General features: G+C 39.4%; 1 protein-coding gene across 4 annotated transcripts in view; it reads left to right on the top strand.

The window, feature by feature from the left end:
* PREX2 (phosphatidylinositol-3,4,5-trisphosphate dependent Rac exchange factor 2) overlaps positions 1–27352 on the top strand; it is a 293115-nt gene that overhangs the window by 83205 nt on the left and 182558 nt on the right. For all 4 annotated transcript variants that reach the window (XR_008686780.2, XM_055432691.2, XM_055432693.2 and 1 more), the window contains exons 6-11: positions 894–1055; positions 10103–10236; positions 12614–12717; positions 14038–14187; positions 18880–19024; positions 20851–20951. Coding sequence is in view for 3 of the 4 variants with exons in the window: in XM_055432691.2 (XP_055288666.2) it covers positions 894–1055; positions 10103–10236; positions 12614–12717; positions 14038–14187; positions 18880–19024; positions 20851–20951 (796 nt within the window). In the remaining variant the exon portion in view is untranslated. The remainder of the gene's footprint in view (positions 1–893; positions 1056–10102; positions 10237–12613; positions 12718–14037; positions 14188–18879; positions 19025–20850; positions 20952–27352) is intronic.

The following is a 27352-nucleotide window of genomic DNA, read 5'->3' as shown; positions in this document are numbered from 1 at the left end:
ATATTTTCCCACTGTGTTAAGAATTTAGAAAATTCTCTTCAAGATTTGCCTCCGGATTTCTCTAATTGTGTTAGTTACATGATGATGGCAACTGTCGTAAGGAAACAAATGACTAATTAAAAAGCAATGTGGTCACAGCTGTCTAGACAGTGGGTGAAGATGTTTAATTTTGTGCTTCTAAATAAGACCTTTTATAAGATTAAAGATTACTCTAGTTCTGATATCCTGAACGGAAAAAAAATAAAAAGAAAAAATTAAAAGGAAAAATCTATTGAAGGGTGTATAGAATTCATTGTAGAGAATAAACCGAGAGAGAAACAACTAAGTTGTTGGCAAAAACGACATAAAGTGCTCCTTTAATGATGGAATATTGTGGAATTTATAAATTACTTGTTTTACTAGAATATAAGACATTGAAAAAAGTTTGTTTTATTTATGAAACTTTTCTATAGTTTCTCAAGAAGTGTTAGAAAGTAAGGGAGTTAAATTATTTTGTAAATTATAGGACATATTCCTTTGATGATTTACCATTCTTTTAAACCCTAGAGAAATGAAATCAACATATGTCCTCATTTTGAAGCACAAGTCAAACATAAAAATCATATTAAAAAATTACATGCTGTAGGTGAGATATTTGATAGTTTGAAAGGAGATATCTAATTTAGTTTTTAAAAGCAACATCATTTTAAGGGAAAAGTTAAAGTGACTGTGGTGTATGCAGGTGGTGACACTTATTCATTGTATTTTTTTGATCTTGATCTTGGTGGAGTTTGTGATGTCACTTCTGAAAGTGGCTCTCACGATCCTTGCAGTTTTCATTTCCTGGTCAGTCTGAACCTGCTGTCCCAGAAAGCTGAAGATCAAAGGGCGATTTGTTTTTTGTGTATAAACAGGAGTTGCTTAAGCGGACTCCAAGGAAACACAGTGACTATGCAGCAGTCGTGGAAGCTCTCCAAGCCATGAAAGCCGTCTGTTCCAACATCAACGAGGCCAAGAGACAGATGGAAAAGTTGGAAGTTTTAGAGGAGTGGCAGTCTCATATTGAAGGCTGGGAGGTACAGTCATCGGACTCAACAATTGATCTTAAAATAGTTTTGTTATGTCTTATGCTGTGCGTAGTATTGCTGGCATTGGATGGAACCATAAATGGTCCTTTTTCTAGACAATGGTAGAGGGCTCTAACTATTTCCAAAAAGTGCTGTCATTATTCTTTTTAAATATCTTTAAAGGGGTGGTTAATTGACTTAACTTCAACCTGAAAGCTTTGCAATAGAGCCAGTCACAATGGTGTATATCATAAACTTCGATAGCTCAGTATTTGTGCAGTGTGATAATCCTTTTTCCAGTCTTAACTTTGGTTAGTTGTCCATAACCATAGCCCGAGTCCTGGAGAGAGAAAGATTCCAAACCTGTGCTCTGACATTATTATTTTCAGACTCTAAACTAGGTATTTCATGGTGATTTTCATTCTATTTTGTCTCTCTAAATTTTAATTTCTTCATTTCAAAGATGAAGGAACTGGCTGTGACATGATTTTTAAGGTCCATTCAAGATGAAAAATTTTATGATTTCATGATTCACTAAAGAAAGATTTTTTTGAAATGACAAAAAAGCCAATGAAGGGTAATATTCAGAATCTGTAATGTGTAGTAAATGTAGTAATATGTAACACTGTAGTAGTTTTGATTGTCAGTTAGTTCATGCAGTTGGAGCTCTGTATTACTTTGTGTGCTTAGTCACTCAGTCCTGTCTGACTCTTTGCGACCTCATGGACTATAGCCCACCAGGCTCCTCTGTTCATGGGATTTTCCATGCAAGAATACTGGAGTGGATAACCGTTTCTTTCTCCAGGGGATCTTTACTACTCAGGGATCAAATGTGGGTCTCCTGCATTGCAGGTGGATTCTTTACCATCTGAGCCACCAAAGAGAGCCCATGTATTACTTTAGCAATATAATAAACTATGATAAACTGGGCTTTCCTCGTCGTTCAGTGGTAAGAATCTGCCTGCCAATGCAGGAGACATAGGAGACGCAGGTTTGATCCCTGGTTTGGGAAGATCCCCCAGAGAAGGGAATGGCTACCCACTCCAGTATTCTTGCCTGGTGAATTCCATGGTCAGAGGAGCCTGGTGGGCTACAGTTCTTGGGGTTGCAAAAGAGTTGCACACAACTTAGCAACTCAACAACAACAACAACAAAAGAATAAACTCAAATTTTTTTCTTTAAATTGACTTAATTTAGATGATCAAGAGCTTTCAACTAGGATTATTTCTTATTGTTATAAAGTAAGCAATTGAGATAATATTTTTAAAGTGTAAGAAGATCTAAAATGTTTGCAACCCAATATTATCACACAAATCCAAGGGGGTTATTTTTATCTTTAGGGCTTTATAATTAACTAATTTGTTTTTTATCTTCAATTTGTTGGTTTCCATTTAGACCTAACCTATATCCTTTCATATTTGCAAAGAAACCTCAAACTCTGATCCCGGGGAATGCTCCTGTTTGTCTATTCTTCACCGTGAATCTTTTAAAATGCTAACTGGGATCTGACTTCTCTTCCTCCTTGTCTATATTCTTTCATTTCAAGTATTCAGGATCACTCTGATTTCAGCATGAATGCTACTTATTTCAACCAGTTTAAATGGTTGTGTATTTTACAGCTGATTCATGATGATAATTCCTTTCTTGAAAACAGTTGTCCTGCTGGGTTGAGAAAAATGAAGGAAAGTTTGCTTTGCCATTCTGTTGTCACTCAAACATTGGAAGAAACACCAAACTTGCTTTAAACTGCAGGATTTGTCAGTGACTTCTGCCAGGACTTTGACCAAAATAAAACCTTCATAAGACTCTTTTCAGTTCTCTCGGGAAATGGAATCTGTCATAATTTTGTTTCTTCTTCCTGTGCATCCTAAAAATTGGGGTTCCTTCAGAAATGAGAGATTCCTTTAAAAGTGTTGCTATTTCTTGCACTGTTCAGGACCAGTTAACTACTCAAAGGAATAAGGCTGTGTGGTCCATACTATGTCCTTTGTAGCCTTAACAGTGGCTGTCCCAGCCTCACCCGCTTTGGTAGGTTTATAGAACTTGGCGTGGGAGAGACAAATGGAAGCGGGGGACAGAGGAAGCTGGTGGGAGCAAATCTGATGTGACCACAGTTCCAGGTACAGGGCAGAGAAGATGAGTGTCAGGTTCCAAAAAGAGTGGCACGATGAAGTCTCCTTGAGTCAGATTTGAAAATGATTGCCTCAGACACAGCCAAACAGTGATTTGAGAGTTTTAGGACTTTAGAGGGGATGCTGTCTGGAGCAGGGCCCAGCCAGTTGGTTGGAAACTTGTAACAAGTACCTGATTGCATGCCTTAGTTCACCACTTTGAGAGCATGGGGGAAGCTTTACAGTATTCAGGCCTTGTCCCTTCTGAGAAGTTAAAGAGAAACTGCGATCTGGTGAGACTCCAGAGGCACAGAAAACAAAGGGACATGGTCATGGAGGATGAATTCAGGCCCTGGTAAGGGAGTCAGAATGCTTAGGGCTTTCTTTGAGTTGCTAACAGGGATTTTTGCTCAGCTTACAGACAGCTTTATGTGTATTCAGAGTGACTCTCATGGGGCTGAGACAAGACCAAGAACAGATGACTGATGGCATGACAGTTACAAAACAGAGAGTTCCTTCAAGAATTTTGGACATTAGGAGCCTTGAGCTAATGTTGAGTAACAGCTTATGTTGGACTATAAGGAAGGCTGAGCACCGAACAATTGATGCTTTTGAACTGTGGTGCTGGAGAAGACTCTTGAGAGTCCTTTGGACAGCACAGAGGTCAAAGCTGTCAATCCTAAAGGAAATCAGCCCTGACTTTTCATTGGAAGGACTGATGCTGAAGGTGAAGCGCCAATACTTTGGTCACCTGATGCGAAGAGCCTACTTATTAGGAAAGAGCCCGATGCTGGGAGAGATTGAGGGCAGGAGGAGAAGGGGATGACAGAGGATGAGATTGTTGGAAGGCATCACTGACTTAATGGCCAGGAGTTTGAACAAACTCCGGGAGAGTGGAGGACAGGGAAGCCTGGCATGCTGCAGTCCATGGGGTCGCAAAGAGTCGGGTACAACTGAACGACTGAACAGCAACAGCAGCAGCTCTCTGAGTCCTTCCAGGAGCTCCTACAGACCATGCAGACTATCTTAGAGATGACACTCTTGCTCCAGTAACTAAAGTTCTCTTCAATGGAATCTTAATCTGGTTTACCATATATGCATTATTTCTACTTTTGGTGGATTATTGTTATATTTCAAGTAGATCCCTTAAATATTCAGGGTCTTATTTCCCCATTCATCAAATGGAGGGCACTAAAATCTCAGATTTAACTTGTCTCTCCAGTGTTTTGTACCATTAAATTGTCATTACATTCTTCTATGTTGAATTTAAGTAAACAAACAATGGAGATTTATTGTTCTCAAGTGATATGACATAATAAAAAAACCTGGCTTTCGAGTAGATTTGGTTTCCAGTCTGGACTCTAACCTTTAGTTTGTGGATAAAGCACCAGATTTCTTCAACATACAGTTTAGGTTATTACAGGGGTCAATGAGATAAGTGAATAGTACTTTAAACACTATAAAATGCTCTGCAGATAAGAGAGGTAGTGTTTTAAAGCTTTGGTTCAGTCGTTAGATTTTACCCTTAAGAAATCCCCTTCATTTGTCTAATCTATGCACCTAACTACTAAAAGGGTTATCTTACTTAAGTTAAATGGTCCCAAGCAACAGAAATGAAAGGAAACTTAATTTAAAAGATATTGAATAGTTCATGAAATCAATAGAAGAGCTTCCTTCTCAAGCTCGAAAGGCTGTCTTGTCAGTTGAAGCTCTTTGACGGTCTCATCAGTGCCCTAGCTAGAATGGATTGTTTGTTGTTCAGTTGCTCAGTTGTGTATGACTCTTTGTGACCCCATGGACTGCAAGACGCCAGACTTCTGTCCTTCACCATCTCCCAGAGTTTGCTCAAACTCATGTCCATTGAAGCAGCGATGCCATCCAACCACTTCATCCTGTGTCGCCCCTTCTCTTGCCCTCAGTCTTTCCCAGTATCAGGGATAAATTCTAATAATTTTTCCATTCTTATGTTGCTCCATTCAAGATTCAAGATCAAAATCCAAGATTCCAATAATCTTACTTGGGTAAATTTGCTCAAGGGAGGGCAGGGGCCCTTAATTGTCCATCAGCCAACTTCCTTTGGGAGAAAAGCTGATATTCCATTGTGGGCAATCTTGGTCTCTTTTAACAGTTTACTGAAGTACTATAACCCCCATTACACAGATTTTTAAAAATGAGGACAATATAGCTTAGTCACTGAGTTGTGTCTGACTCTTTGGACCCCATGGGCTGTAGCCCATCAGGCTCCTTTGTCCATGGGATTCTCCAGGCAAGAATACTGGAGTGGGTTGCCATGCCCTCCTCCAGGGGGATATTCCCTATCCAGGGGTCAAACCCACATCTCTTATATCTCCTATATTGGCCGGCAGGTTCTTTACCACTAGCGCCACAGGAAGCCCAAAATAACATTGGTGGTGGTTTAGTGACTGTCATGTCTGACTCTTGCGACCCCATAGACAGTGGCCTGCCAGTCTCCTCTGTCCATGGGATTCTCCAGGCAAGAATACTGGAGTGGGTTGCTAGTTCCTTCTTTAGGGGATCTTCCCAACCCAGGGATCGAACTGGGGTCTCCTGCATTACAGGTAGATTCTTTACCGAGTGAGCTATGAGGGAAGCCCCAAAATAACATTATGCAGATTTAAATAAATATTCAGTGATGATGAACCATAGCATAGGTGTAACTGTGACCGTAGAACATATGATAAACTCCTCTTCTGTCCTGGGCTCTGGGAAGCAGTTGGGACTACTGCTCACCAAGAGGCTCATAGAGCAGGCCCTATGCTCACCTTCATCCCCGTGTCAGCAGAGTTGCTGTCCTATGCACTTGAGTGCCTGAACTCAGGCTTCCAAAGCGGTGTTACTTCAAGTGTTGACGGAACACCACAATGCATCAGAATCTACTGAATGGTCCGGGACTTACCCAGATGTACTCTCTCTGGGGACAGTGCCAGGGAACCTAGAAATGTTAATAGTCCCATCAGGTGTGTCTTCTTAACTCTGAAATTTGAGCACCATTGTCCTAGATGTTTTGCTCTTTTCTGACGATCTGCCTCGCTTGTTTTATTGCTTCCACACTTTTTGTTTTCTAGCTCGTTTGTTTGACATCTGAGTGTTTCCTGGCAAGCTGATGCTCTTAACCATATCCTATTTCATTTTTGTAGCTTGGCTTCTTTATCCCTAACCCTGGCATCTCTCTTGCCATTTCTAGATAATGAAAAAGAAATTGCACATCATTTTCAAAATATCATAAACCTCATTCATTTCAAAGATAAAGCTGTGAGTTTGTTTTTTCTGCTACAGAGAAAGGTAGATTATATTATTTAAGTGAGAGGAAAATATGACATAACATTAATAAAAAACAGACATTTATTAAGTGTCTGCTTGCAGATTAGATGAATTTGAAGTGAGAGGAATATTGTGATTACACAAGAGTATATCTACACTTGGCCAGATTTTCTTCAGTATTTATAATGCTCTATGTATCTGTGTTTCAGGAATTTTTAATGATTTTTATCCAACATTGTCATGGAGATAATACGCAGATTAAATCATAATAAGTCAAAGGCACAGTGGCCTTTTTTTCCCATCTAAAAGATGAATCTGGTATAAAGAGAAGACATTCTTTTAGAATGAGGTTTTTAGACAAATCTGTATGTTTTGACACAGATTCCTTTAAGTGCATAAAGGTTTTGCCAGGAATTATTTAAATTATTCATGAAAATATTTCATGTGATGATAGGAGGTTACCATGGTGGAAGATAGGAAAGGTGATACTATACTAATTCCTAAATTCTGCTGTTAAATATTAAAGACATATCACCTCAGTAATAAAACTGTCTCAATAGGATTTAGTAAAATGTGCATTATGTATATATTGTGAGACAAACTTTGTCTCTTTTGATGATATGTATATATTGTAAGATACTCTATGAAGCATAACAGGAATTCTAGAAACTGTGGGTGGTTGGGTTTGATGTCCTTACCACCATACAACTTCATTAATTGATAATTAAGCAGATGCTTTGAGTCACTTATGGAAAGAAATGTTGACTTCGAAGAGGTCAGTTCACCTTATTCTGATTTTTGATTGGAAGCTGATGGGAATTTATGGTGATGCCTTCAATATAATACATATTAGTGAGAGGTTTGAGAGCTTGTTATGATGTCAGTCTGGATTAACTGAATCGAAAAGTCAAATATTCAAGTGTAGGGTAGAGGAGAAAGACCTAGGGGAACTTTGAATCAGAGGTAACATAGGGTTACTGTAAATGTTCTAATAAAATTTGTGCTTAGTTGCTCAGTCATGTCCAACTCTGCGGCCCCATGGACCGTATCGTGCTAGGCTTCTTTGTCCATGGGGATTCTCTAGGCAAGAGTACTGGGAGGGGGGGTTGCCATGCCCTTCTCCAGGGTATCTTCCCAACCCAGGGATTGAACTCAGCTCTCCTGCATTGCAGGAGGATTCTTTACCATCTAAGCCACCAGGGAATGTGTTGAAGGGGACTGGAGAAATAATAATATCACTCCTATATTCTTCATTTGCCAGCTCAATCCAAATGGTTGTATTCACTTTTGGAGGTGTTCATGTTACGGGAAACCCTGACAAGCTGGAGAAGGTCCAGAGGAGAAATAGGATCTTCCAGGTTTCTTAAGTCAGTTCATATCATCAAAAGGCAATGGTATAAGAGAACCCGGAAGGCAGACGAACATCTTAGCTGTGTTTAAATTTTGGTGGACCTTTCATGATGAAGGGAGCTTCCCAGATGCCGCCAGTGGTAAAGAATCCACCTGCCAATGCAGGAGATGCAAGATTCATGGGTTCAGTCCCTGGATCAGGAAGGTCCCCTGGAGTAGAAAGTGACAACCTATTCCAGTATTCTTGCCTGGAGAAACCATGGAAGGAGGAGTCTGACTGGCTAGAGTCCATGGGATCGCAAAGAGTCAGATTGAATGACTAACTCTTGCACTTTCAACACATTTCAGCCCAGTGCTTACAAACTCCCTTGAAATTCAGCTCACTGAGATCCTTTCTGATTATGTTTGGCTTTCCAAATAAGTTACATTTACAAAGAGAGATTGTGTTGGCCTTACTCATGGGACCATTCAGAGTATATGTCAGTTATCATCACAAGTAATAGATCCATTTTCTATTTTGCACATTGGTCCCGTGAGTTCTTCAGTGCTTGGACCATATCTCCCCTGAGGTTGTGTAAGAGGATGGAATAAATGGCCTCCAGCCATTCTAGTTAGCTCAAATTAACATTAATATTTATTAATGAAGATAATAACCACAAACAAGTCAGAAAATGTATTGTTAATATTTCATTCATTTAGGAATACATTTGTAAATAAATACATACATGTTTAACCTGGGAAACTATTTGGAAGACTGGTTAATATGCAAATTAGTATAATACTTACAGTAACCAACCAGTCCATCCTAAAGGAGATCAGTCCTGGGTGTTCATTGGAAGAACTGAAGCTGATTCAGCTTCAGTTGAAGCTAAAACTCTAATACTTTGGCCACCTCATGCGAAGAGTTGACTCATTGGAAAAGACCCTGATGCTGGGAGGGATTGGGGGCAGGAAGAGAAGGGGATGACAGAGGGTGAGATGGCTGGATGGCATCACCTACTCCATGCACATGAGTTTGAGTAGACTCCGGGAGTTGGTGATGAACAGGGAGGCCTGGCGTGCTGTGATTCATGGGGTCGCTATCCATCCAGAAGTGGAGACAGTTGGCCTTCTGTATTCTGGGTTCTGCATCCAGAGTTTCCGCCAACGTCAGATTGAAACTGTTTGGGGGAAAAAAAAATTCCAGAAAGTTTCATAAAACAAAACTTGCACCAGCAACTATTAGATAGTATTTACATTGTATTTATGACTATTTACATGACATTTTGTCCACCTGATGTGAAGACCCTGATGCTAGGAAAGATTGAAGGCTGAAAGAGAAGGGGACGACAGAGGATGAGATGGTTGGATGGCATCACCGACTCAATGGACATGAGTTTGAGTAAACTCTGGGAATTGGTGATGGACAGGGAGACCTGGCTGCTGGCTGCCGCAGTCCATGGGGTCACAAAGAGTCAGACACTGAGCGACTGAACTGAACTGAACTGATGTAGCATTTACATTGTATTGGTTCCCCTAGTGGCTCAGATGGTAAAGAATCTGCCTGCAATGACTTGGATTCAGCCCCTGGATGGGGAAGATCCCCTGGAGAAGGGAATGGCTATCCACTCCAGTATTCTTGCCTGGAAAATCAATGGACAGAGCAACCTGGTAGGCTATAGTCCGCAGGGTTGCAAAGAGTCTGACCCGACTGAGCGACTAACACTTTCACTTTACATTGTATTAGATTTTAGATGCAATCTTGAGATTAACATGTACAGGGGGAGGTGTGTAGATTATATGCAAATACTGTGCCATTTTATTTATTCCTCTTGAGCATCCTCAGATGTTGGTAGCTTTGGGGGTCTTGGAATCATTCCCCCGTGGATATGGAGGAACAATTTTATATAAATTAAGACCTGCTAGAAATTGACAATTGCACGTACTTTGCCATTTGTTTATGGAGCTCTTTTCCCAGACCAAGGAAAGAGAGGAGGAGGAAAATGAATATTAGGAACATTCATATCATGAGTTAGTTTGAAATCATCTCCTATTTTTAGAGAACAAAGATAGCATTCATTATATATGCTGTGTATGCACACATATGTAAAATAACTAAAGAAGACGTGGAATCTCTTAAGAGGAGCTATACTTACTGATACTCACCTGGAGTTGACTGGGAGGGAAGGAGACCTAAGCTCGGTATTAAACTATTTGAACTTTTATCCTGTTTGTATATTGCATCTTGAAATAAAAACAGGAGGAAAAAGACTTAGTGCGTGAAAGTTTCTGTGAAGTAATCAGACATTATGTTCTCCATCTTTCCTGATTTAGGGGTCCAACATCACTGATACCTGTACAGAAATGCTAATGTGTGGAGTCTTACTGAAAATTTCCTCTGGAAATATCCAAGAGCGGGTATTTTTTCTTTTTGATAACCTTTTGGTGTATTGCAAAAGAAAACACAGGTAAGAATGTAGACAGGTACTACTTTAAAAGCTGTTTATCCACTTCACAGATTCCATACTGTCTCTGTGCCCCCATGACCTCATCAGTAAACTGCCATGTATTCTCAGCCCCTTCTCCTTGCTACTTCAAGAAAGAGAACAGGTTAGGATTAGAGCCAGGAAATAATTAAATTATTGTCTATCTTAATGAGCTTTTTTAAAAATTCCTTTTTACCACCTGTAAAAATGAACCTATTTATTTCTTGTAGTATGCTCTTCTCAATTTTTTGCCTTTAGCAGGAAGAATGGGATTAGTAGATGTGGGTTTCAGGAAAATCTAGAAGAGGTCATTAATTCTACCTGTATGAAGCTCTTTAAAAATTAAAAGGTCATATGGACACCCAAGAGGGGAAAGGGGTGGTGGGATGGATTGGGAAATTGGAATTTATGTATATATACTATTGATACTATGTATAAAATAAATAACTAATGAAACTAACTGTTTAGCATGGGGAACTCCACTCAATGCTCTGTGGCGACCTAAATGGGAAGGGAATCCAAAGTGAGGGGATATATGTATACATTTAATTGACACACTTGGTTGTACAGTAGAAACTAACAACATTGTGAAACAGCTATACTCCAAGAAAAATGAAAAAAAAATGCTTATTCTCTGCCAGGCATAATCTCAAAGAATCACGTGAATTAATTATATAATATTCCCAATAAATTTATAAAATAGGTATTTTCACTATCATTGTTTTGTAGAGAGAAGTACTGAGTCACAGAGTACTTTCCCATACATAATAGTTACAGAAATGAATTTGGGAGCCATTCAGTTCTAATTCAAAGCCCACCTTTATTGCTGATTGTGATAAAATGTGTGTGCCTCATGAAAGGTGACAAAAAATAAAAGGGAACACTTTAAGATAAAGGGATGAATAAAAAGATCATAAGGTAATTCAAGTTGTTAAGGTGCAATTATTTTTTCCCCAACTTCAGGTGTTATTGACAAAGTTATAAGACATTTAAAGTGTACAATGTGATGATTTAATATAATACACATTGTGAAAGGATTCTCCCACTAAATTAACACATCCATCCAGGTTTGATTATTAAAGATATCTGTTTGAGAATGAGATTTTTTTTTTATTAGTGTTGTTCTCATCCTTATATATATGACTGCCCTCAAGGTCAGAGCTTTTGCAAAATTAACTGTACAAATGATGTTACCATTCATGGTCTCATGGCTGTAACTGTTAAATAAACGATAGGGAGAGTTTTATAAAATAAAAATCCTGCTGCTTGGCCAATATCCATAATGTATGTATAACATGGACCAAATACATATAAATGCAGAGGAGAGGAGGGGAGGGAGCTCTGTATTAATGCACTTGACAACTTAACTTTTGCTTAGTGTGTATATGTAACACGATACATTAATAATTTCAGTATATATTATGAAATATATATTAAAAATTTTAGCATATTCAGTTGTTAGCAGACTTTTGTCAACAAGTCAAATTAAATAGTTCAGGTCAACTGAAGTCTCTTGGTTGAGTAAATGTTGCTTAATCTTCTTGAAATATTTCTTAAAATCTTTCCTCTATAATACATTTTAAAAGCAATCTCCCCTGAGTGTTCAGTGATTCAAGTATAAATATATCCATAACTGCCTAATTCATTATTACAAAAACTTATCTGAATCTGTTTTTTTTTTTTTTTTTTTTACTTTGTGTTGCTCAGTTTTTAAGATCAAAGGCTGGTACTAGTGTACTATACACAGAATTTTGAAATGTTTTAGACTATTTTACAAACAAATAGGATCTTTATGAAAGATTATAGCTGTATCTGAAAGACTTTTCTTCAAGTGTACAGTTATCATATTACAACAATATGGGAAAAATATTTTAGAGCTAGTTTATGCTTAATAACCTCCAGTACAGTCCAAGTCTCTTTGAAGAGGATCATAAGTATTAACTGAAATTTACCAGGGATTGAGGAAAAATTACCAGCTAGTAACTGAAAATTGAGAAATGAAGTGAAATTGTGAAAGAAATCAAGTGAAATTTTGAATAACTAACTTTTAGTGTCTGTCAGAGTTTGATGGGGGATCTTTGGTGTCCTATATTGAGTAAAAGCATGTATTCACCCTCCCACCTGTGTGTTGTCCTTGAATCAGGGCTTCAGTGTCTAGCACCATCTTATAGAGCAACCTGAACTGTTATGAATGCGAGGACACAAGTAAAAAAACACCAAGAGCTTAATGTTTGATATTGTTGATGGAACTAGCATCTCTTTTTCAAAGAATGGCTTAAATTCTCTTGCTTTAACAAGGTTTTGCCTTAAGTTGAGTAATCAAGTTTTTTTGTGTGTGTTTTTCTTCTGTTGTTGTAAGACGGTTGAAAAATAGCAAAGCATCTACTGATGGACATCGGTACCTTTTTCGTGGCCGGATCAATACAGAGGTGATGGAAGTGGAGAATGTGGATGATGGCACAGGTAAATGACTGGTAAATTTCAAATGGAATGCCAATAATAAACTCTCTTGTAAGATAGACTTTTCACGTGAATAATTCATCTGCAGTGAATTTGAGCTTAGAAATACTTTGTTAGGTAGAATAGTTGGAGGAGGAAGGGAAGATAAGAGAGAGGAGGACTCTTTTAAAACGGAAAATTATCTTCACCTGAAGCATGTTAGATTGTTATTGTTCAGTCGCTAAGTTGTGTCTGACTCTTTGCGATCCCATGGACTGCAAGCATGCCAGGCTTCTCTGTTTTCCACTCTCTCCTGGAGTTAGCTCAAATTCATGTCTATTGAGTTGATGATGCTATCTAACCATATCATCCTCTGCTACCCCTTTCTCCTTTTGCCTTCCATCTTTTGCTAAGTCATGTCCTACTCGTGTGACCCCATGAACAGCCTGACAGGCTCTGTCCATGAGATTTCCCAGTCAAGAATACTGAGACCCAGAGATCGAACCATGTCTCCTGCATTGGCAGGTGAATTCTTTACCACTGAGCCACTAGGGAAGCCCAAACCATGTTAAACACTAATATTAAACACAGAGATACAAAAGTAGCAGGGAGTGTCATAAACTACTAGTTGTGTCCATAATGCGTATAGTAGTTTGATCATGATGTTGTTAAAACATCCAGCTTAAGAGCTGTCATAGGAAAACATTGAACCTCCTGGAATTAATTTTCATTGGTACAGGCTTGGAAAGCCATTCAAAAAGTAGTGCCGGATCCTTAGTATTCTTTCTTGACAACTAGTTTATTTGTGTAGTTGGCCAGAGGCCAAGAATGTTTGACTTCTAGAAAATGTGGTCTGTAGTGCAGTGCTGGGAAAACCATAGATTGCAGTACAATAGTCAGATTTGAACTGAATAAGATGGAAATCCTTAAACTGTTCATTAAAACTGGATGAAATGAAAAATGAAATGAAATGTTAGTGCTCAGTTGTGTGTGACTCTTTGCAACCCCATGCATAGGGAATCTTGCTGACACAGAGATTGAATTTGGGTCTCCCACATTGAAGGCAGATTATTTACCATCTGAGGTACCAGGGGTCCCCTAAAACTGAATAGATTTTTTTAAAAGTTCAACTGTTAATGTTGTGAATTAGGGATGTTCTGTTTTTCAGGTCTGACTGCATTTAGTGTATAAAAGTTTCTTTATTTTTTAAAATTTTATGTTCTTCAACACATGTATAAAGATATCTAGAAGAATTCAGTGGTTTTGGAACTTTTTTGATATGAATGATTGTGCTGCTCTAATATATATTACATTTGTTTATTCACTTTACCTATTAATTTTCAGCTGACTTCCATAGCAGTGGACACATTGTTGTTAATGGATGGAAAATACATAACACGGCCAAAAATAAATGGTTTGTGTGTATGGCAAAAACACCTGAAGAGAAACATGAATGGTTTGAAGCTATTTTAAAAGAACGAGAACGGCGGAAAGGTGCGTATATGGATTGAGCATTATAATACTTTGTGAAGATTCAAATTTAACAAGAAAGCAGAAAATGGGCAAAAGTTATGAGGAAGTAGATGGTGTTTGATGTTCTTTTACGTTAACTAAGTGATGTTCAGTTCCGTTCAGTCACTCAGTCATGTCTGACTCTTTGTGACCCCATGAATCACAGCATGCCAGGCCTCCCTGTCCATCACCAGCTCCCGGAGTTCACTCAAACTCATGTCCATCGAGTCAGTGATGCCATCCAGCCATCTCATTCTCTGTCGTCCCCTTCTCCTCCTGCCCTCAACCCCTCCCAGCATCAAAGTCCTTTCCAGTGAGTCAACTCTTCACATGAGATGGCCAAAGTATTGGAGCTTCAGCTTTAGCATCAGTCCTTCCAATGAACACCCAGGACTGATCTCCTTTAGAATGGACTGGTTGGATCTCACTGCAGTCCAAGGGACTCTCAAGATTCTTCTCCAACACCATAGTTCAAAAGCATCAATTCGTCGGTGATCAGCTTTCTTCACAGTCCAACTCTCACATCCATACATGACCACTGGAAAAACCATAGCCTTGACTAGACGGACCTTGGTTGGCAAAGTAATGTCTCTGCTTTTTAATATGCTATCTAGGTTGGTCATAACTTTCCTTCCAAGGAGTAAGCATCTTTTAATTTCATGGCTGCAATCAGCATCTGCAGTGATTTTGGAGCTCCCAAAATTAAAGTCTGCCACTGTTTCAACTGTTTCTCCATCTATTTCCCATGAAGTGATGGGACCAGATGCCATGATCTTAGTTTTCTGAATGTTAGCCCATGCTACATTTTGAATATTTCCAATGTTGTTACTGAAATCCAGTAAAAGAAAACCTTATATAGTTAGCAAAATAATTAGATTGTGGCTAGCACTGTGTCTTAATTCTATTGAGACTGCTGTAACAGAATACCCTCCGCTGGGTGGCTTATGAACAGCAGAAGTTTATTTCTCACAGTTCTGAAGTCTGGGAAGACCAAGACTCAGTATACGATGAGGGCTGTTTCCTGGTTGGTAGAACTAGCAGAAGGCATGAAAGAGCTCTCTTAGAGCTCCTTAATAAGGGCACTAATCTCATTCATGAGGACCCCACCCTCATGAACTAATTACCCAAAAGGTCAACCTCCTAATGCCATTACATTGGGAACTAGGTTTCAACATATGAATTTTGGGGCATGCATGCTTATTTATTCAGTCGTGTCTGACTCTTTGTGACCTTTTGGACTGTAGCCCACCAAGCTCCTTTCTCCATGGAATTTTTCAGGCAAGAATAATGGAGTGGGTTGCTGTTTCCTCCTTCAGGGGATCTTCCCAACCCAGGGATTGAACCTGCGTCTTCTGTGTCTCCTGCATTGCGGGAGGATTCTTTACCTGCTGAGCTACTGGGGACACCATTTGGGGGCATACAGACATTCACTTTACAGCAGATAGTTTTACTTGCTTTAAAATTTGTTCAGTTTTCTTTGCACTTTATTACTTTTTAAAAATTTTTACTGGAGTATAGTTTCTTTAGAATGTTGTGCTCATTTCTTCTGTACAACAAAGTGAATCAGCTGTACTGTATAGATATCTGCTCATTTTTGGATTTCCTTCCCTGTAGGTCACCACAGAGTGCTGAGTAGAGTTCCCTGAGCTATTCAGTAGGTTCTCATTAGTTATCTGTTTTATACATCATATCAATAGTGTATATATGTCAATCCCAATCTCCAATTCATCCCACCCCCACCTTTCCCCTGTGGTATCCATATGTTTGTTCTCTACACCTGTGTCTCTATTTCTGCTTTGCAAACAAGATCTTCTATACCGTTTTTCTAGATTCCACATATATGGATTAATATATGGTCACACTTTATTCTTCCCGATTTCTAAAGAATCATTACAGAGTTTTACTTTAAGAAACACGCTTTAATAATATAATTCAGTGTTTGGAGGCCTACACCAATTGTCCTCCTGTATTTAACAGTACACTGAAAGTTCCTTGGTCAAATATTTTAGTATCCTAATTATAAAATAAGGCATTTTGCATGCATATTAACTTCTAAATGTTGTTACAATGTCATTGAATCAATGTCATGTAACTCCATAAGGAACTTGTTCACATGGGGAGGTCTAGCTCAAATTTGCTTCATATTTTTATCAAGATTTGCAAACAGTATTTGAGCTGGTGATACTCAATGTGTGAAGTTTACCTGCACGTACTCATATTTCTGTAATTCAGCTAGAAAATAGAAGTGTTTGCATAATTAACTATTTTCTTTACCAAATAATTGATGAGAAATGTGACAGTGTTTATTCCTTTTCCCAGAGATTTAGGTATAAAATATCTCATTAATGATAAAATTTTAGGACATAAAGAGCTTTTCCTTCAATCTTTAGATATTTCCCCTTGAAGAATGTAAAAATTTCTACTACCTTGAGAATCACTTGGACTGCAAGGAAATCCAACCAGTCCATTCTAAAGGAGATCAATCCTGGGTGTTCATTGGAAGGACTGATGCTAAAGCTGAAACTCCAATACTTTGGCCACCTCATGCGAAGAGTTGACTCACTGCAAAAGACTCTGATACTGGGAGGGGTTGGGGGCAGGAGGAGACGGGGACGACAGAGAATGAGATGGCTGGATGGCATCACCGATTCGATGGACATGAGTCTGAGTGAACTCCGGGAGTTGGTGATGGACAGGGAGGCCTGGCGTGCTGTGATTAATGGGGTCGCAAAGAGTTGGACATGACTGAGTGACTGAACTGATTAAATTAGTCATAGTATACATTTTTAAAAGAATTTTGAAAACATTTAAAAATAATCCTTTGATTGATCTTAGATGAAGAACCAGGTAGAAAAAATTTAAAACAAAGCTCATGAATGCATAACTGACACTTTGGGTTTTGTTGAATCTAACAGTCCTTTCAAGGAACATAGCAAATCATTTAAAAGATAGAGTCAATTTTTCATCAAGTTGAACCTTAGCTTTTTTTGAACTGGCTAAAGATATAAATACATCCAAGACCTAAAAAAAAGAAAGAAAACAAAAAAGAAACCACAGTCTATAACTCTACCTATGTTATTCTTAACTCTGCTTTTTAACTTGTATAACTCTGCTTATTCTATTCTTAATGGATTATTCACTGTTATTGGCAAATGTTAATGACTTCTCCATTGTAAGTAAAATTTTAGTAAGAAGTTTAGTAGTTAGAAGACTGAAAAAAAAATTCAAGAAATTCTTCTGCCACATTTCTTCATCAGTCCCATCCACTGATTGTCAGTGTGGCCAGAATTTTACCTTTGGCAATGGTTGCCTCTAAATTTCCTGGCCTGCATTGTCTGTCCCTATCAGATTAACTTCCACTCTGCACTGCCAGGTTCTCAGTCTTTATGTCCAGTCTTGTTGTCTCTCTGGAGCTCCATGTTCACTTGATCAGTTGCCCCTTGGTCTTCATGTAAACATCCAAGCTCAAGCTACTCAGTGCTGGATTTCTCTGTACCTAAAACCCTTTGCCCAAGATGCCTTCCCATCACCATTCAGTTCTCCCATCAACTGTCTGGAAGCCATCCTGATTTCTTCTCTCTACACCCACATTTAACCCATTGCTATGTCTTAACAATACCACCGCCCAGGTATTTCTCAACTTTATCCTCTTCTCCCAATAACCTGCTATTGTTTACAGAGATTTGAACCTGCTTGAACTTTAGGATCCCTTCTAATTGTCTTTCTCTTTTCAAACCCTCTTCTTTCAGTTTATTCCCTATACTGTCCTCTGAGCTTTGTTTCCAAAGCATCAAAACTTTCCTGCACTTCCCTGCCTTCCCCCTTCCTCTGGTTAAAATTCATAGATGTTCCCCCAGTTCTGAAGGCACGAAATACACTGAGACTTCTGGTGAGCAAGGACCCTGCCCACTCATCCATCCACCTCCTGTCCTGTCACCTGAAACCCAGGGCTGTGTGCCTCTCCCTTCAGATGACCTTTGTAAAGATGTTCTGTCTCTGGAAATCCTGTTCATAGCCGTGCATTCAAACATGGTCCATCCGTGAAACTTCCCTAAGATAGTGGTTGGGTACTGTGACCATTTCTCTCCCATAGCACAGTTTTTCCTCTAAGGCTGTCTCCAGTGCCACTGTCTAGCTGTGCTGATCTCATCCTACAAAGGGCTTCCTAGGTGGTGCTAGTGGTAAAAACCTGCCTGCCAATGCAGGATATATCAGAGGCCTGGGTTGGATCCGTGTGTTGGAAAGATCCCCCAGAGAAGGAAATGGCAACACACTCCAGTATTCTTGTCTGGAGAATCCCATGGACAGAGGAGCTGGTGGGCTACAGTCCATGGGGTTGCAAAGAGTCAGACATGACTGAGCAGCTGAGCATAAGCGTGAGTCCTACTAAAGGGGTCCATGGAGTCTGAGATACAGCTCCTTTTCCTCCACCAGCCAAACCGTGTGCCTCTGGGGCACAGTCTGCACAGAGGTGCTCTTTGGCTGCAGGCATCTCACCTTGACTGTCTTCCTACTACCATATGAACTTCTTGACAGCCAGAGTCCTATCACAAGAGCTTTGTATCCACAAATCCCAGCACGTGGTAGACTTGCAAAGAATGTTTTGTTTTATGAATTCATGAACAAATGAAGAGACTTTTTCAGTGACCTTTCCTGTGTTTTCATTTTTAACAGGTTTAAAATTAGGAATGGAGCAAGACACCTGGGTAATGATCTCCGAACAGGGTGAGAAACTTTATAAAATGATGTGCAAACAAGGAAATCTGATCAAAGACAGAAAAAGAAAACTGACTACGTTCCCTAAATGCTTTCTGGGAAGGTAAGGTTGTTGTCTGGGTGCCTGTGTTTCTTTCATATTTTCATGATCTCGTGTGTTAACTTTCCTTTAATTATTCATTTTTTCCTAAAAAAATTCTCCTAAATGTTTTTGAATATTTCTTTACTATCCGCATTTCCTAGGGATGAAGGAGTGGATATAGAGCCAGGAATCCTGACCAGAAAGCTGAAGGCATCCATCCATCCATTCATCCATGACTTTAGTCGTTTCTGATAAACTGTGTTTCAGGGGCATGGCAGAGGCTGGGATCAGGCAGCAGCAGGCAGGCAGGCAGGCGGGTTTGCCTGTAGGGCACAGAGTCTGGCAAGGACATGAGCGCAGGGCCTGAGAGTCACTTAGACTGAAAGGCACACAGTCTAAACTCCCAATTAATTTAGAATTTAGACAGCTGGGCTCAGGATGAAAGGGTATTGATGAAGAGTCTGAAAAAGTGGGTCACGCGAGGGGCTAGGCACAGAGGAACAGGCAGGGAGGTCACTTGGTTGTTCAGCTCAGAGAAGATCAAATTTGTGCCTTTGGTTCTGCAGATGCTACTTGGCTATAGCTGGGAATCCCTGCTGGGTTAAGCCAGAGGGCAGAGTAACTGCCTTCACGTGCTTAGGACATGCTCTGTGCCAACTTCTTCCTGTACATTATTTCCAGTCTTCAAACACATACTTAAGAGTTAAAAACCTTTATTATTTTTTTTAAAGCTTAAGAAACTAGGGGATCAGGGAGTTTGACATGTCCAAGTTCATACAACTAGTAATTTACAATGTCAATGCTATAAAAGTAGACTGGAAAGGTAGTTCAAAACCCAGTCTCCACTCAGATCTGATCCTGACACTGGCTAGTTGAGAGATTTGTTGTTGTTTAGTCACTAAGTAGTGTCCAACTCTTTTGTGACTCCGTGGAAGGTAGCCTGACAGGCTCCTCTGTCCATGGAATTCTCCAGGCGAGAATACCGGAGTAGGTTGCCATTTCCTTCTCCAGGGCATCCTTCTGACCCAGGGACTGAACCCGAATCTCCTTCATTAGCAGGTGGTTTCTTCCCCACCAGGAAAGCCCAGTTGAGAGACTGGTTCTCTGCGCCTGAAAAGCTACATTCAAGACAGTTTATCTCTTATTTTAAGTCACTGTTATTCTAATTCTGCTGTTTCAGTTCAGTTCACTTCAGTCGCTCAGTCGTGTCCGACTCTTTGCGACCCCATGAATAACAGCACGCCAGGCCTCCCTGTCCATCACCAACTCCCAGAGTTCACCCAAATTCATGTCCATTGAGTCGGTGATGCCATCCAGCCATCTCATCCTCTGTCGTCCCCTTCTCCTCCTGCCCCCAATCCCTTCCAGCATCAGGGTCTTTTCCAGTGAGTCAACTCTTCGCATGAGGTGGCCAAAGTACTGGAGTTTCTTTAGTTTAATTAGGTTCCATTTGTTTAATTTTTTAATTCCTTTGCTTTAGCTATTTAGTTATCTTTAAAGTCTGTTGTATCTCTCTTGTCCCAAATTTGCTTTTGTATGTGTAATAACCTATAGTTCAAGACACTCTAGAATTTTCCCTTTGTGTTTACTAAAGATCTAGATAAGTTGAATAGTTATTAAATATAGTTTAGGTAAGTCTGAATGTATGGACATGAGTTTTCTAGAATAGAAGCCAATGTAAATATATATGGGCCTTACATATATGAAAAAATGTATGTAAGATTCACTGCAAGCATTCCTTTGTATTTTGAGACTCGTTTCATAGCTGCTTGATAAATGCATGGTACAGATAGATTTCCTGGGGGAAAACATAATTATTTAACTTCTTCATTGGATTTTTGTTGCAGTGAATTTGTGTCATGGCTGTTGGAAATTGGAGAGATTCACAGGCCTGAGGAAGGTGTTCACTTGGGACAAGCATTATTGGAAAATGGAATCATCCATCATGGTAATTATTTTATTAATCGCGTATTCAATTTATTTTTCCACAAATTACATTTGCCTTTGTTGCATTGATTGGTTTAGTTTATAATACTTCTCCACGTTATAGGATACTTATGTTTTTTTCCAACATCCTAGAGTGTCTCATCTGTATAGAATATTGTTTCAGGGCACATAGGCTTATGCTGATATATTTGTTAACTTGAACAATTCCAACACAGGCAAGACTTAAATTCCAGTTAAGAATGATGAAGGATTGAGACAAGTTCCTTAATGGTGAGTTCTAACCAAAGTATTTGGGATGCTTCGTGAATGAGGTGGCCTTAGCACTGGGCATTGTAGAGTGAATGGAACTCCAACAAGGACAGAAGGACAGTCTACCCTGAAGAAGTAGTAGCTCTCAGACAGGGGAGCATGAAGTTCATGGTGGCCTCTTCAGAACTAGCACAATGTCACAATGCAGTCCGATACCTTTCACCGATGAATATTCTGGGGAGAGGGCTGTGATGAGAAAGGAAGGCACACACTCTAACTTAGCAGCTCTTAAGTTGCTGACTGTGGTGTGTGGGACTGCTTCTGAAGGAAGTGAGGAGCTGATGGGCACCTGGAAGCAGAGGAGTGACCACAACTTGGTTTCGGAGCTAACTGAGGATGGGGAGTTAGAGATTAAAGGAGATCCTGCCCGCAGGGATCCTTCCTTCCTCAGGAGAAAAAGAGACCAGGGCCCTGTGCATGGGCATGATGCGAGGGGTCCATTAGAAGCTGAGAGCATATGTGATACCTCTTTAGACTTGGGAGATGCAGAGAGAGGTGGTATTAGTCACTCCATCGTGTTCTGCTCTTTGCGACTCCTGGAGTATAGCCCGCCAGGCTTCTCTGTCCATCGGGCTCCTTCAGTCAAGAACACTGGAGTGAGTTAGCATTTCCTTCTCTGGGGGATCTTCCCGACCCACGTATCAAACCTGGGTCTCCTGCATTGCAGGCAGATTCTTTACCATCTGAGCCTCCAGGGGAGCCCAGGAAGAGTGAGGGGTGAGACCAGATTTTCTGTGCTTTCTGTCTGAATGACAGAGATAGTTAAAGAGGAGGGCCAGTGGGGAGAAGATGAAGGATTGGGTATGAAGCCCCTGCAGGGGAGGGTCCAGCAGGTGGCTGAAAATGTGTGGATGTAACGCTTGAGGTAGAGGGACAGTGAGGTCGTGTTTGTGAATCATTTCAAGAGAGCATCAGGTTCTCAGCACATCAATAAGAAACACCTAAAAAAAAAAAAACAACAACAAAGCAATGATCATTGAGCTAAGAATAAAAGCTTGAGGAATTTCTCATGCAAAATGTGCAAGAAGAGAAAAAGACAAGGAGCTGGGACTAAATATGGATATTTGGCTATGGAGTTTTAATATTTTTTTCCCCTAAATTAGAGTGAGATGAAAATAAACTAGATTCTCCCAATTTTCCCCAACACAGTAAATGTTGCCAGTGTAACGTCCCCATCTACCCAGATAGGAATCATCTAGTATTCCTTTCCCTTCCTCATGCCATGAAGTCCTGTGAGCCCTACCAACAAACAGGTCACTGATCAGACTACTGCTGCCCCAGGATCCCCACCTTCTTCCCAGTCACCACCTTCTTTGTCCAGTTTCAGTGTTTGTCCTCCACCCCTGTAGAATACTCTGCAGCAAACAGCTGAAGAGACCTTTTAAGACGTTTATAAGATCTAGGTGTTCTCTTGCTTACAGTCATCTACTGGCTTCCCATTAAACTTAAAGAAAAGTCCAGACTTTTTACCTAAATCTCTTACCAAGGCTCTTGTACATAGCCCTACATGATAGAGCCCCTGACTTCCTCTCTGAGTTGCCTGTACCTAACTGTTTATGTGGTGGCCACCCTGACGTTCTATCTCTTCTTTGAACACTCCAAGATGACTTTTCATGTAGGACCTTTGCTCTTGCTATTCTCAATCAACAATTGCTTAGTAATCCCTAATAAGTGTCAGGGACCTTTCGAGGTCCTGGTGAAGCAACAGTGAATGAATTGGCAGATGCTGCTGTATTGTGTCTCATCTTCCATGACACTCTGCCTTTTAGAATCCTACCCAGTCCCCATTATTTCAGTAAACTACTTTTAAATTTTTGACATTTTCTTCATGGACTCCTTATCACTCTCTGAAATTGTCATGTTGTTTCATTTATTTCTTTGTTTTATATTTCTCTCTTTCTCTCCCATCCCTACTCTAGACCTCAGTCAAAACAGAAGCACCATGAGAACAGGAACCTTGTGTGTTAATATATAGCAAATGCCTACAATGCCCAGAACATATAGGTGCCTCATTATTATTTCCTGAGTGAGTGAATAAATGAATGGCTGTATTCTGAACAAACAGATAATACTGAGAAGTTGTATATGATTTTGTACTTGGTCCATTAATGCCATTAAAACTCCATTTAACATTCAGTGTTCTAAAAGCATCATCCAATATCTTATAAGTTAAAAGTGAAAAGATACTGAACTAGATGACTTTCCTGTTTGTGCTTGTCTTTCTCTTCTAACCCCATGTTCAGGTATATATTTGGGACAAGGATTGAATGTATTTCTTTTATCCTATAGTTTATTGAAGATAAAGGAGATGGCAGATAAAACGGTTTTGTGTATAATCGTTAACTGTCAGAAATGACGATTCTTTTCCCATTCCAGACTGTATAATTCCAGGGACTATGCATTACCCATAGAGCAAGGAAGGGAAAAATCTGTTTATGGACACTTGTTTATTCCTTTTCTTACCGATTCTTTCCTTCTTTCTACATGGGAGATATTATGCTAGGTACTTGAAGGTATGTGTACATGAATCAGGGATATTTTTTTCTATGGTCTGATGGTTTTAAGCCCATCTTTTTACTTTGTTCATTATGAAATCCAGCTGCTGGCATATCTCCTTTCAGAGAAGACAGACATCTACTAGGTTAGGAGAACTAATTTTTTGCAGGGAGTATTGAGAAGGAAAGCTGTCTTGGTTAGCACTGGCTGCTGTAATAAGTAAACCTTCTCAATACATAATAGAAGGCTCACATTATAGAAGCTAGTTTTTTACTCACATAAAATTTAGTTAATAGTGAAGGATGAGATTGTGGCATTCAGCTCTGTATAGGGTTTTGGTGCCTGATATAGTCTTGACCATCTTCAATACAGTGCTCCTAATCGTCACCTTGGAGGAAGGGTGGAGTTTTTTGTTTGTTTTAAATAGGTTTGTACATTTCCCATTGTATATCATTTTTGTGCACATACCTATGGACACAACTCAGATATGTGATTGCTTCCCTGGTGGCTCAGCTGGTAAAGAGTCCACCTGAAATTTAGAAGACCTGGGTTCGATCCCTGGGTTGGGAAGATCCCCTGGAGAAGGGAATGATACCCACTCCAGTATTCTGGCCTGGAGAATTCCATGGGCTGTATAGTCCTTGGGGTCACAAAGAGTCAGACACGAATGAGCGACTTTCACTCACTCACTCACTTGACTGTAAGAGACTCCTAAAAATGTCCTGTAGTTGCATACGCAGGAAAAACAGAAGCTAACGCAATTTTGTAGTCGGTTGCTTAATTTCTGCCCCTGAGGCTTAGCTCCTAGGTCAATATGAAATCAGTGAAATTATATGAAAGCTAGAATAATCATAATACATGGTTTAATGTTTTACAATGATATCTGCAAACAATAGTCACAGAAATCACTTTTAACACTTTTATGTCCATTTGAGGTTATTGTGACTCCTGCTGCTATTCTGAGTCACTTTAATCCTTTATGAATTAGAAATAACACAAAAAAATAGTCTTAAAGCTGTCTGTCAACAATGGATGCTGCTATTTAAATTGTTTAAAAAATTATGGATGTGCAACTTTTTATACTTCTGTGTGATGAGTTAGCTATATTTTAGAAAGAGCTACACTGTTTGCTACAGTATTTTCTTTTTTGACTGTGAGATACCTTGTGACAGATAACAGAATATTCAGTTCAGTTCAGTTCAGTTCAGTTGCTCAGTCCTGTCCAACTCTGCGACCCCATGAATCACAGCACGCCAGGCCTCCCTGTCCATCACCAACTCCCAGAGTTCACTCAAACTCATGTCCATCGAGTCGGTGATGCCATCCAGCCATCTCATTCTCTGTCATCCCTGTCTCCTCCCACCCCCAATCCCTCCCAGCATCAGACTATTTTCCAGTGAGTCAACTCGTCGCATGAGGTGGTCAAAGTATTGGAGTTTCAGCTTTAGCATCAGTCCTTCCAGTGATTGGAGAAGCTTTATTCCCAATGCTGGAAAGGTCAGGGGGTGGAAAGACGTTGTCCTTTCAAAGGATCTGTGAGATTATTTTCAAGTCAACTATCCTCTCTTGCTTTATTTCAACATAGATGATCCAGAAATTGTATGAGGAAGAGTTGCTTGTTTGTTTAGGGAATTGAATTCTAAAAATTGAAGAAAATGAAAGTGTTAGTCACTCAGTCATGTCCAACTCTTTGCAACTCCATGAACTGTAGCCTGCCAGGCTCCTCTATAAGCAAGAATACTCTAGTGGGTATCCATTCCCTTCTCCAGGGGATCTTCCTGACCGAGGGATGGAACCGTGATCTCTTGCATTGCAGGCAGGTTCTTTATCATCTGAGCCACCAGACCTGACTGTTATAGGTGGACTTTACAATTAACAAAACTGTTATGACTTTCCCTGAATACATGAATAGCTAGGCATATTAAAGTCACTTTTAAGTTGGTACAAAGTTGATGTGGAATGATACGTATTCAATATCTTCATGAACATAGTCATCTAGAGCCTGACCAGTTCAGGACTTCTAAAAGATCTGGAAGGAATCACAGAGGGAACCACCCTTATTCATTTTAGTAATATAAGTATCAAAATATTTTTAACTACCTCCATCTAGAAAGAGAAAAAAATCAACAACATAAACTTTTTTTTTTTGAATGGATATCGTAATTTCAGTCCTAATCAACTCCCCCCAGGCACAGTATTGTCTCCAACAGGAATACAATTTTGAAAAGAAAGTAGTAGGTAAATTCTGAATTAATATTTATTTTGAAATTTCAAATACAAGAACCCTTTGATTATTTAACTTAAAAACATTGAAATATTTATAATATGATTTACTCTTTTTATTTCCTGAGAAATCTAGCACTGAGTACACTCCATGAATGTTGTTTGATTTTGATGACCTGTGTTATTACTGTTACTAGTATCTGACCAGCTGCAGTGTCAGATTTCACATATTAGAACTTTTGTCACTGGAAATAATGTTTTTTTTTTAAATGTTCACAATTAACTAACAGAGGTTCTCCCAAAGTATGGTTAGAGAACACATTATGCAATTTCACATTAATAATTTTATTAAGATGAAGAAATAGAAGCCAGACAGGCTAGTTTCATTAGTATGTGATTTCAGCTGCATTTTAGTGAAAATAGAATTCCTAAAATAAAGTTGAATGAGTCATCTGTTTTAAAAGGAACCAGCAAAAAAGAAAAAAAAATCGACTATTATTGCTATTATTCACATTGCAAATATTGCTGGGAACTTCATCAGAGGCTGAGCCTTGCTATACTGGGAATTCTTGGGTTGGGACAGCATACACTTTCTCTGTGATAGGTTTATAATGTTATTCTTGTTTGGCTCTATTATTTGCATTAAAAATGCTTATGTGAGAATTCTGAGGGCTCATTCATTATAGGCAGTGGTGTACTGAAGTTGGCTGGTACAAGCTCTAGAGAGCAGATGATTAAATGTTTTTTAAAAATTGCAAGCTGATTGTTAAGCACAGCTATTATTAAAATGAAATGATATAAATATATAAGTACATACATTATAAAGTTAATATATTCTTAAATCTCATCACTTCCTAATTCTTTTACTACATTTTATTGTTTATGGGCTTGGTGTTATTTGTATCTGCTATTTTTTTATGGTGGGAATAGTAAATAATCATGTGTCACTGCACCTCTAATTCTGTGTTTAGTGACTTTATTTGGGGAGCTTGAAATTGGCTAGTGTGGGAATTTTTGGTACCATGGATATTGGCGAATTATACACATCAGTATTCCTCCTGCCTCATCACCAGAGAGACAGCTGTTAAACATTTGCCAATACATTCCTGGTAATGCCCAGAATTGCATAGTTGTTTAAAAGATGGTATTAAGCAACCTTCCTCATCAGCTAATAAAGCCATTCCCTCCTCAGGAAGTTGAGGGGAAGAAATTTCAATGCAGAACTATTCACTATTTTTCTAAGGGAACAGCTATGAGTTACAGATTAACCCAAGAATTATGATCAAAAATCACAAGAGTTTACCTGACAGTGAAGGACTCCATTTTTGAATAGGTTGACCCACCACTTCCTTTATTGTGGCAGGAGACCTTTGG

This window comes from Moschus berezovskii, chromosome 16 (genome assembly GCF_049115385.1).
Source record: "Moschus berezovskii isolate FMDL1 chromosome 16, NW_MosBer_1.0, whole genome shotgun sequence".
In the NCBI taxonomy this organism is placed as follows: domain Eukaryota; kingdom Metazoa; phylum Chordata; class Mammalia; order Artiodactyla; family Moschidae; genus Moschus; species Moschus berezovskii.
Note: the sequence above shows the minus strand (reverse complement) of the source record. Positions and strands in the feature narration are given on the sequence as shown.